This window comes from Capricornis sumatraensis, chromosome 3, assembly GCF_032405125.1.
Source record: "Capricornis sumatraensis isolate serow.1 chromosome 3, serow.2, whole genome shotgun sequence".
Taxonomy (NCBI): Eukaryota; Metazoa; Chordata; class Mammalia; order Artiodactyla; family Bovidae; genus Capricornis; species Capricornis sumatraensis.
Genome location: NC_091071.1, coordinates 138,573,813 through 138,585,927, shown reverse-complemented (window position 1 = coordinate 138,585,927; position 12,115 = coordinate 138,573,813). Strand labels below are relative to the sequence as shown.

At 47.5% G+C, this 12,115-nt stretch overlaps 1 protein-coding gene across 5 annotated transcripts in view; it reads right to left on the bottom strand.

The window, feature by feature from the left end:
- The window catches only part of NRP2 (neuropilin 2), a 119,061-nt gene that overhangs the window by 40,533 nt on the left and 66,413 nt on the right, over positions 1-12,115 (bottom strand). For all 5 annotated transcript variants that reach the window (XM_068968306.1, XM_068968307.1, XM_068968308.1 and 2 more), the window contains exons 11-12: positions 10,430-10,546; positions 7,372-7,512 (exon numbers count right to left, since the gene is read on the bottom strand). In XM_068968306.1, coding sequence (XP_068824407.1) covers positions 7,372-7,512; positions 10,430-10,546 — 258 coding nt within the window. The remainder of the gene's footprint in view (positions 1-7,371; positions 7,513-10,429; positions 10,547-12,115) is intronic.

Below are 12,115 nucleotides of genomic sequence, written 5' to 3'. Positions count from 1 at the left end.
GGAGCCTGGAGGAGCCTGGTAGGCTGCAGTCCATGGGGTCGCTGAGAGTCGGACACGACTGAGCGACTTCACTTTCCCTTTTCACTTTCATGCATTGGAGAAGGAAATGGCAACCCACTCCAGTGTTCTTGCTTGGAGAATCCCAGGGACGGCAGAGCCTGGTGGGCTGCCGTCTATGGGGTTGCACAGAGTCGGACACGACTGAGTGCCATAGCAGCAGCAGCAGCACAGCAGACAAAAGAATACATCCTTCTGGAATGAGAGTGGGGCCCCAGAAGACCATTTAGAAGGGGCCAGCCCTGCTGTTCAGAGGAACCACACTGAAAACATCCGCAGCACAGCTGCCCACCTTTGCTTTAAATTCTCCAAAGCAGGTTTTCCAAAAGCCATGCTGGCAATGTGTTTTTTTTGTTTTTGTTTTTTTGGGGGGGAGGGAGCGCGCAATCCTAACTGTCAGAAACGACTTAAATTCAGTTTTAAGTTTTCCCACTGTCATTTAGACACATGTCATCCTTCTATTCCCCCATGAAGTACAGCCAATTTCCGTCTTCTGACTAAGAAACAAGTTCACTCCTGAAGAATTACGACCCTGGTCTTTGCTTCCTTAGGAAATGTAAGCCTGGCCTCCTTAGATGCGTACTCTGCTCAGCTCAGTGCTTCAGCTGCTTTAAGTCCCGGCATCCCTGTCTTTGCTGTGAGTGAAGCACATGCAGTGTCAATGGAGTCTGCTCTTCTGGAACATTCTACTTTATGGCCTGCCACTGCCAAACACAGAGGAGGTTTTAGCAGACAGTGACTGCTGATGGCTTGATAGAGTAAAGGGTTGGCCTTGCATGGGTGGGCTACTTTACTGATTTGCTTGGACTTTAGGGGAAAAGCCCTTTGGATGGTTAAGAGGTCCTAAAACATGACAACTGACTAAGAACCAGGTCTCCCTGCTAGAGGTTGTCTTCTTCTTCTTCTTTTTTTTTTTTTTTTGTAGTTTGATGGCAGTGAGGTCGCCAATGGATGGTTTCCAACAAGAAACAATGTAGAGGAAATACATTCAGCTGCAGAAAGAGAATGAAAGGAAAATGTCCCAGAGATACAATCCCTCTCCTCCTGGACCTGACATACTTGGGAAGCATTCTGCTAGGTCCCTGACTCAAAACATCTGTTGTTGCCCATGACACAGGGAAAACAATCACAAGGGAATAAATAACAGGAGTTCAAAAGGGCAGAGAGGAAGTGCGGAGGAAAAGGTCACTCAGGCACCTTAACCCGATGCTGTCTCTAGGACGGGTCTCTTGACATTTCACCTGGCGACTTACAACCACATCTGGGTTCAGCTGCCTAAGTGCTGGGTGACCACGTGAACGTTCCTGGCCCAACCGCAACTGGATCAATGGCGCCGACACCTTACCAAACCCTGAAATAAATCACCAGTCTATCCCCCTGGCTATCGCAAAGCCAAACACACCATCTGTCCAACACACACATCTCCTGGCTAGCATCTTGCCCTCCTGCTAGAACAGCCATCTGAAAGACTATTCAGTGCTGCAGGAGATGGAGTTTCTTCATATAGGTCATGCTTAAAACGTGAGTCAGCCCCTCAGCTGGCCTCCCAAGGTCAGCCTATGTCTGCTAAGGTCCTCAAATTAACAACTGGTTAAGGGAAACATTGACGTTGGATGAACTCCACAGAATGTTCTCAAGGTTTACAATTGACCAGTTTGTGGACATTTGAGGTTTCAGGCGTGGGTTTTGCAGAAAAGTCTATCTGGAGCTGATTTTTTTGGTGTGTCAGCTTTTATGAAGGTTTGCAATCGAGACATTCTTTATCACATTGTACCTTCACTGTCAATCTACAGACTCAACCAATCATGACTTGCAGAAGATAAGGAAAAGTAGCTTCTCCTCTCTACTGCTGTGATTTCTACAGAGTCAGAGATATTGTCCTCCCTGCTTTCCATGAAGAAGGGCCACGATACTTTCCTTTTCCAGTTGATGTTATTCCTTAAATACGGCTTCCTTTTAGCCCAGCTGCTCCTGGTCTTTAATTTTAATCTAGCTTGGTCTAAGCCTGAGAAGTTCCTGTCTCCATATCTGTAGTGGTTGTGCCCCAGCTGAGTCACAGGAACTGCTTTCTGAAGGTAATTCAAGCTAATGGTAATTCCGTGTCTGGACTGTTTGCTACCCACAGCCCCACCTATGAGGAAGGTCTTTTGAGTTCAGAGAGTTGCTTTTTAATTCAAAGAGTCACTGCTAGCTCACCACCCAAAATCAAGCCCATTGTAAGCAAGTGACTCATCTTTTTAACTGATTCCTTTGTGACCATCTACTGACCATCCCCAGCTACACTTAATCCTCTTTTGTGCATGCCCCACAGTGAATCACAGTCCTGGTCCTCCACGCTCCTGGAGTTTATTCAGCAGCTCAATGTGCCCTACAGCTGATGGAACAGCCACCAATTATAAAATCTGAGTATTTCAGAACGTTGTATTCTTGACTTACTTTCACTTGTTTTTGAATCCAGAGTAAAGGTTCTGGTCTCTCAACCTAGTAAACATGCAAATGCTAGGTAGCCAGAACTCTGTCCTTTGAGAAAGGTAAACTAGTCCCAATAGCTTTTGCCTGTTTTCTTTATATTACTTCCATGACTTAAAGTTACTGAAATGAAGTAATTTTGAAGTCATACTTCATCAGGTCAACAAACATATCAAAGAGCACATATGTAGGTTGACCACACACTTGAAGATGCTGAGGCTGACGTGGCATAGCACCTTTGTATCCAGCCTTGTCTCATTCCTGAAGATAATAATAATAAAACAGGTTTTATTACTATAATTGCTGTTACTTAGTATTTACGCTTTTTGATTGAATGGGATAGTTCCGATACTGTATGTTACTTGCTGACTTTCCTGTGCTTCTCGCTTAGGTAGAATGGCACAGTGACACAAGTACCAGGCGCTGAACACTCCCATGAAGGGATCAAAGAGAAGACACACCCCCCTAATTATCTGCCCCTTGATTTACACCAAACCAAGGAGCAGCAGCAGCAGCAGCAAGGACCCTGGAAATCACTCTCGTGTTCATGTCCAAAGGCGCTTGAGCAGCGCTGACCAAGACAGCATCCTGTGATGACTGGCGTGTTCTCCATCTGCAGCACCCCTCACAGCGGGTTCTGAGCCCTTAGAATGTGGCTGGTATGATGGAGGAACTGAAGTTTTATCTGTATGTAATTCTGATTAAAATTAAATTAGCCACAGGTGGCTAGTGGCTACCATATGAAGCAGGGCAGGTCTAGACACACAGGTTCACCACAGCATCTCTTTGCCTTGTTCCTTGCTGAGCTGAGTCTGATCATCCTCAAAATTGCACCTAAATTCTGTTTCTGATCAGTGCACCTGAGAATGTCTGCAGGAGATACAGTGGCTCCCACTAGGGAAGACATTTCCAGTGTCATTGCAGTTACAGGGCAAAGGCAAAGTGCCTTCTCAGAGAGGGCTTCCCAGGTGGCACTAGTGGTAAAGAACCCACCCAGCCAATGCAGGAGACAAAAGGGACGTGGGTTCAATCCCTGGGTTGGGAAGATCCCCTGGAGGAGGGCACAGCAACCCACTCCAGGAATTCACAACAGTGTCCCCAGGGGCTACTATGAACATACTCCAGGCTTCTAAGTCACAAGCAAAGAGCTAAAAAAAGAAATTCTGAGTATCTCGAAAGACTATCTTGAAAAACAAAAACAGTGGAATAAAACCAGAGGGTGTCTTGTCAGCCTTAAGCAACTCTTTTCACTAGCCAGAAGAACTGAACTAATTGCTTGCTTAAAAGGAAAAGAAGAAAACATAACAAGAGAAAAGAACGAAATCAGAAAACATCTAAGGAATGTAAGTCGTTTCCACAGACAGTTCTAATCAAATAGCCTGTTATGATATTTCAACATGGCTATTTCCTTCTTTCTTTCCTGCCCTCTCCCTCTGCACTTGATGGAGACACCTCCTTTCTCAAGTGTAATTACTTTTGTTTACCTATCTAACAAGGAGATAAAACACACGGCGCACTTAGAGAGTGGTGCGGTCTCTTCTTTGTGGAGGGGTGAAGTGGGCAACACAGTGGCTTTCAGGCTTGACTTAGAAGCTTCCGTGATTTTGAACCCGTCAGCATCTGCCCTGCCCCTAACCAAGCACAGCTGTTTCCTTTCTCCCAACTGCTCCCCTCGGGGCCCCAGTTTTGTTTTTTTTTTTTGAAGAAATAGAAGAAGAAGAAGAAAAAAGGACCACCCTGAACAGCAAAGGCTTTCTATCCTCTCCTGCTTAGAATCCAGTGTCATGTTTTGTAACGAGAAGGACAGTGGGAAATACAGCAAATGATTCTTTAAATCATCAGAGGATGGACAGACAGGCTCTGAAGACAATATTATGATTCGGTTTTCTGGAGGCAGCGTCTAAGGGCCGCTTCTGCAAACCTCAGGGATTCCTCTGGAAGAGGAAAATTATTTTCTTTCTCAGTTTCTTAAGGGAGAGACAACATTAGATCTAGCAGTTCCTCGTGGCCCTAATTTTCTTTCTTTCCCTAACTAGCCAGCCAAGGTTGGACTGCTGCCCGCTCTTCGAGATTGCTCTGAAAAGTCCTCCCAAACCACAGGGTATAATGAATCAAGCGGCATGAGAGCAAGGATGAGGATCCCCAGGCAGTAGCTAGGGTCGATGGGGCATCAGGTGAGAGCCAGGGCAGGGCAAGGAGCGGGCAGAGAGGAACCTTGTAAAACAGAGAGTAACTTAAGCTCTTCCCAAAGTGTCACTTGCAAATTGGCGGCCTTGGAACCTGGACCTCCAGGTCAGCCTGGACTGGGCTGACCTCAGGCATTCCTAGAGAAAATCTGCTCAGAAGAGTGCAGGGAGGAAGTGGAATTGTTAGAAAAAACCTGAGGATGGATGCTGAATAAGATTCAGTAAATCTCCCCTTGCGGTATCATCTACACCACTTCATGCAAAGCGCTTTTGCCAAGCTGTCCCCTTATATACACACCACACACACACATGCATATAAACCACAAACACACTCAAACACAAACATACAGACACACACATATGCACACGTTTGCACATGGACACAAACCAAACACATGCATGTCCATATTTACAAACACGTACAAACATAACATATGCACACACAGACACAATCACAAATACCTTGAGAAAGAAACACATGCACAAACGTACACACAACGCACAAGTACACACCTGTAAATGTGCATACACACAGACACACACCCTGCAAATCTCCTTTACGTTTGTATAAAAAGTGGGGGTTGGGAAAAACAACCAATTAATTGGGCCAAGTCTCAAAGGAGAGGAAATGAAATGAAAAATCCAGGCTGGGTTATAAAAATAAGTATTTTTTTCCAATGTGCAGGAGGCTCATTACATTAATTAAACATTATTGCAGTGAATGAGGCAGGGGAGGATGATTAAGGCTGGGACGAGGGTAAGTGTTCTCCCCCGTTGCCCAGGGCGGTGGTGATCTTCAGATATTAATCTCTCTGAGCACTCAAATGCTGAAGAGATAAACACTTGAAATATGAAAATGTTTTTCTCCAGAGCAGACGCCGTGACCCTCCGGGAAAGCAAGTGCAGGCCGAGTCAGGGGGTGGCCTGTGGCGCTCTCCCAGCATCTGTTTGACTGCCACCCTGGGGAGGGGGGGACACGGCCAGGCCTGGGGGTGAGGGGCAGCAGAGTCACTCTGCACAAGGGGACTTCTCCCCCTTTCCTTCTCTAGGCCGGCAACGTATGATCTACTAATTTCTAGAATTAACCTCTTTCCTCTCAAACTCTCTTGGGGGCCTAGGTCCAGGAGCATTGAAAGCTAACTCGTGACGTGCTGGAGCAACATCTACCATGTACTGGCTTAAGAGAGCTGACTGTGGAATCTTCTGGAATTTTGTAAGCCAGCTATTGAAACATAGGCATTATAACCAATGGAACTATATAAAGTTACCCAGAAATTAAGTATATTAAAAAACAAAAGGAAATAAATTCTCAAAGTGTAATACTTCCTAATTATTTTAATACATCTTACCAGTACACATGATTCTGAAGTTATTTATATCTATCGTATCTGCGTGATGGAAAAAACTAAGGCTGTGTTACTTACTTCTCCACTCCGCCTCTGATGATGTCATGTTGGTAGCTTGCGTTCAACCACAGTGGGAGGATTTACACCACAGAGTGGCAAGCATTACAAAGCAGATTTAGAAAAAAAAATCCTGGTGGTTAAAACTTACTGGAACACTGCTATAAAAGCCTGCCATGGTACAGAGTGTGGATAACTCTTGTCTCTATCTGCTTAGAAGGGGTAAAGACAACCCCGCTCTACACTTTGGCCACCTGATTCAAAGAGCTGACTCACTGGAAAAGACCCTGATGCTGGGAAAGACTGAAGGCAAACGGAGAAGGGAGCGGCAGAGGATGAGATGGTTACAGTGTATCACCGGCTCAATGGGCATAAATTTGAGCAAACTCTGGGAGACGGTGGAGGATAAGGAGCCTGGCGTGCTGCAGTCCATGGGGTCGCAAAGAGTCAGACACAACTTAGCAACTGAACAACAGCAACAACTCTGTCAGCAGTGTCAGGAGAGGCTTTGAGACCAAGTGGGTGGCTTCCTAATGTTCCAAGGACTGGCAGCGATGCTCTTTGAGAGGCCAAGTGGTTCATGCCCTTGACTTGGTTTTCAACAGAAGTGATGATACCTTCCCAGAAGTAGCAGTCAAGGAGTTTGGGCCAGGAGTTTCCCAATGAGCCATTTTAGGAATACCCACCTTGGAGCTGACCAGAGGCTCTGTGCTGGTGGTGGTGAGTGCTGACTATAGGAACAAAGGGACATTGACTCATCCCTCTCCTAGGAACTCCCAACTGCTCTTTCTTCTTCTTTTACCTTAGCCTCTCTCCCTCCCTCCCAGCTTCCAGGCTGCACTGTAATCACAAGAGAGGCCAGGAACCACCAACCAGCTATTCTGTCGGGTGACGTTGTCAGCAAAGAGTCAGTGGTTTGTGGGCAAAGAGCAGAGGACTGCTCCATGGTGGGAAGTTATTAGGAAACTCGTCAGGGAATCTAGAGCCGAGAAACATGGTGCAGGCTGGTCTTGCGTGTGTGTTAAGTCACTCCAGTCGTGTCGCACTCTTTGCACCCCACGGACTGTAGCCTACCAGGCTCCTCTGTCCATGGCGTTCTCCAGGCAAGAATACTGGAGTGAGTTGCCATGCCCTCCCCTCCAGCGGATCTTCCCGACCCTGGAATCGAATCTGTGTCTCCTGTGTAGCAGGTGGATTCTTTACCACTAAGCCACCAGGGAAGTCCTCTCTCAGCTCATCACTCGTGGCTGGCTTACCTGGAAACGTCCGGTCGTCGGGGCTGGAACTGCTGGCCCAGGTGCTCCTGAGCCACTTGGCGTGATCGTACATCCAACCACAGGGCTCCTCCGGGAAATCAAAGTTGCAATTGAATCCTGAAGGGAGCTGCAAATCTTTGTCTGAAAGGAAAACAAAACCCAAAATAAGGCAAATGAAATGGGTCCGGAGAACAGCCACAGTGGTGCTATTTAAACCGCTGGCAGGGCTTAAGGGGAGAGCAGAGAAAGCAATGGCTCCCTTTGCTTATTCATTGAACCCATCTTGGCGATGGTTGGCTTTCGGGTCAGCCTTTGGTCTCATCCTTCCCAGGCATGAAAGCCAAGTCTGCCAGTGGTTCCCATAGTCAGCAATTATAAATGAGGCCACCAAATGGCTGCAGGCTCTAATCAGCCTCTTCTGTCCACCTTGGAGAGCAGACAAATGTGAAAATCGCTGTTCCCTAAATGCCAGAGAAGAATGTCTCCCCAGTGCCTCGGTGGAAGGCGGGATCCTGCCAACCTGGCTGTCAGCAGTGATGGGCAGCCCGCTGGCATCCGCAGAGGCTGGAATTCGAAATGCAGGAGGTGCTGGCTGGGGAGGAGAAAGTGACCTCGGAAACAAGGAGGGCTTGTTTGCTCCCCTTCACCTCCCTGTGCCAGGTCTCTTGTTTCAGAGGACCAGTCAGTTCAGAATCCCCAGAGGGCGGTGCTGCCAGGAGGGCAACTTGGCATGTTAAGGGCAAAAACGAGGCGGGTGGGGACAGACCAGCCTGCCACCCACCTCAGCGCCAATTGGGAGGAAGAATAATTTCACATGGCTCGGAGTGCCCCAAGGCCAGGATTCCAGGGGCAGCAGAGAATGGAAATCTAAGAAGAGACCACACAATGGCTTGTCTCCATCTGCAGGGCTGTTCACCTCTAAGTGAATAGACTGAACCCAAGAGTTTCTTTTGAGGTTCCACTTAGCTCTAAAAATCCAGTCTGAGCTGGTGCCAAACATGTGATGAAGTGGGGGTGGGGGGGGATGGGGAAGAGAGGAAATGGAAACCCAAATTAGGACTCTTGGCTGTGCAGACAGCGGAAAAATGCTGCTCAGTGCTGGGAGCTGGGAGGAAGTGGGGTCTTTGGCCTTTTCACTTCCCTTCTCAGGCTTCCCAGAGAGGAATTTCCGTGGGGAAGACCTAGAATGCAGGTTAGGAAGTCGAAAGGGAACAACAGACTGATAGAAACAAGCTGCTCCCACCCTGGGGGTAAGGAGGGCTCACCTCTGAAGGGAGGGCCCTGCTGGCCTGGGGGCACACGGCAGATTGCCACTGGGTCCTGCTTCCCCTTCCCAAGAAAGAATATTTAATATTTGCCCATCCTTGGCCAAAGTCAGCATGAGAACAAACACATGGAATCTATTATTGCAGCATCAACCTGTGGCTTGGAAAAGTCAGCCCTTCGCCCTCACCATCCCCTTTTCCCGAAAACTTCTAAATTTCTATTTTTCCATTCAAAAATATGAAGTAATTCAATATAGCATAATTCCTCTTGAATGTTTATATGCATACTGTATCTCAGGAACCCAATTCCACAAAGAGATCTTTTGCTAAAAAAAAAAAAAGAGAGAGAGAGAGAGAAGGGAAGAACCACTAAAGAAACCCCAAATGAAACAAACCACACTATAAACAGGAAAATTATATTAAACTTCTGATTTGCAACAGAACTCTTAAATTTTCCTTTGGATTGGCATTTAGATGAAAACCCTCCTTTTGCCCTCCACCAAGCTAACTCTGCTAATCCAACACCACACAGTAAATGAATGCATTCCCCTTTTGGCTCTCAAACTCTTTCAAACATGTCTTGGAAGATTCTCCAAGTCTCTTTCTCCTCTTCATAAAACAAAAACAAGGTCATTAAAATGTCAGAATCCTGAATCAACTATCCCTGACCAAGAGTGTCCCCCATCCCACCCGCCCACGCAATATACAAAAGCGCATTCCTAAAAGCATATGCATTAAATTATCATTTTGCAGTCATACAACTTCAGCATTTATTTTTGGCTCTCCTCCCATTCTTCCTTGTAGCCCTTTTTGGGAGCCGTCTACCCCATCAGCACAGTTCCTCGTACTGTCAAGTGGTTAAGGGCATGGGTTCCACAGGCTTTACCATCCATCTACCCACTGACTGGGTGCTAGGTTTTTATGTCTCCATCACTTCCCCAGCCTCTTCACCAATCTCCCCTCATTTGGTTTAATGAACAGTTAATAATGATCAGCAATTTACTGTAAATTGAGGCTGTCAAGCATTTAATCCTAGTCAAAAATGCCAGGTGTTCTAAAATTTGTGGTTTGTTAGGAATGTCCTCATATTCTGTGGCCTCAGCAGGAAGATTTAAAATGTGATGTCCTTCTTGGGCTCTGCCAAAGATTGTTTTTTTAATCTGAGTTGGATATGCTTAGGAGAGAAAATGAAAACGATATAGATTTCCCATGTGATGAGGTCCATTGGAAAGGAAGAGGCCCTGGGTGCTGAGGGGCAACTGAGGTGCCTTTTCGTACATCTGCCTTTGTCAGTGACCTCACTTGCCTTGTGGAGAATGCAACGCCCACTCTTAGAGTCAGAACTGTAACGCTTGCTCAACCAGTGATGGTGAAGACACCGGGAAATGCAGATAAGTCATGGTTAACTGCTGAGTTAACCCAACTATTGTGTTCCCCTGACCAAGTCACCCAGCTGACAGACAGATCTCCCTTTGACTGTGGTGTGGACACAGCCATCACGGTTGTGGATTCTAAAGACAGGAAGTGAGGGCTCGGAAAGGAGACTTCTCAATGGAGTTCTCCTTGGATGGACCCTTATCTCAGCCGATGACCAGCGTACTGGTTTTTCCAATATCTGAATCCTTCTAGATAGGTTATAAACAGCCACTGCCCCAAGTCCCTAAGTAGCACACCTTCCTGACCTCTGACCAAGGGACCCCCAGTTCCTGGCCCCAGCCATGGACCAGCCTCCACTGTGACTGGCTGGCACCCATGCCACCCCGGGTGAAATACAACCACCACCCCATCCTCACCATCTTCAAAGCTGCAGTTCTCCCCGCAGTCCGTGGCCTCCTCGTCAATGGGATACGGGGTGGTGGTCTCTTCGCTCTTCACGGTGGGTCCCAGTGTCTCAGCTGTGGGCTTTGAGTCTGCAGAGAGGCAAATTCGGGAGTGAATCCTTCAGGCAGCAGCCTGTGTCACACCCAGCAGGAGGAAGATGCCAAATATTAAGTCTCTCCTCCAAGGGTGGGCCTTTCAAGATGGAAGGAGAAAGGAAAGCCAAGATGAACACACACACACACACACACACACACACACACACACACACACTCATGAAGTCACTTCTGTGTGCTGTGGTGAAGTCAAAACCATAACCTGTGTTAAGGAGAATGGGCCCTAGCTGTAGAAACAGCCCTGACAGAGGGATGAGCACAAACCCACCTGTTTACTCCACCGCAGAGGGTCTGAGGCCAACACCGAAGGCCAGGCCAGGCCGTAATCAATGTGGGAGACACTGACCCCGGGCGGGACTCAACCATGCCCTGGGCGTTCTGTTTAAGACATAGAACCTGTTTAAGACGCTGGACCTAGCGGTCCAGTGGTTAAGACTCCACGCTTCCAGTGCAGGAAATGTGAGTTCAATTCCTGGTTGGGGAAGATCCCACATGCCATGTGGCATGGCCAGAAATGGTAAAAAAAAAAAAAAAAAATAAAGATCACTTAAAGACGCAAGTACGGGTGATACACGTAGTGAACGACACCTATCAAAAATGGTTTGGAAAAAGTCTGGGTAAACACAGTGAGCTCCATCCTGTGGAAGACACGTCTGCACACGGACCCTTGTGCGGCCACTGGAGTGCCCCTGGCTCGGCCCAGCTGGCACACGGAACAGATCTCATCTCTACCTTCTCTGAGTCAGACGGTGCTTTTATGAACCAAAGCGAACCCGACCTGGGAGCCCATCTGTTACAGGGTCATCAGACGCACAAGGGCTGAAGTCATAGCCAAGCCATTGGGAGGTGGGACCCCAGACACTGTTTCTGTTTGCACAAAACTGAATGGAAAAGAATAGGGCTCAAAGGGACTCAGACTCCATTCAGTGGAAAGCATTTAGGGCTGTGCCTTTAGGTCAGGGTGTGGTAAGTACAAATGCTCCTAGGATACAAACCACCTTTGCAAGGCGGGGATGGCCCACTGCGGGGCAGGGAGGGTAAAGGGCTGCAGGGGAAGTGGTAGAGGAACTCCACAAGCCTGTTGTAAAGGAGGCCACCACCCTGATGGCCCCAAGTAGGGAGGTGGTCAGTGTGGCCAGATCTTGCGAAAAGATGTCTCTTCCCACACACGAAGCAAAAAAAAAAAAAACACCAGCCCAGGGAAAATCTCCAGACTTGTCAATGCTGGTAACTGATTTAAAATATGAGGAGCAGGCAACCAAACCTGGCTGGGCAAACCTGGCTGCAGGCAGTCAGTTCTGCCCTCAGCTCTAGGGGACTCATTCATCCATCCATTCACTTGTTTATTTGTTGCTGCCAGTCATTCATTCAGCAACCTTTCCTGAAGTGAATGAAAGCATGAGTCAGGTGCTAGGTGGGGCCCCAAGGAATGCTGGAAACTGATGTTTAAGTCTGCGTGTTGTGAGGTGGGGTCTTCATCCCAGGGCTGGCCTCCAAAAAAAGCCTGTGCATGGCTCCTACCATTTCTATATGTGTGTTTTTGTG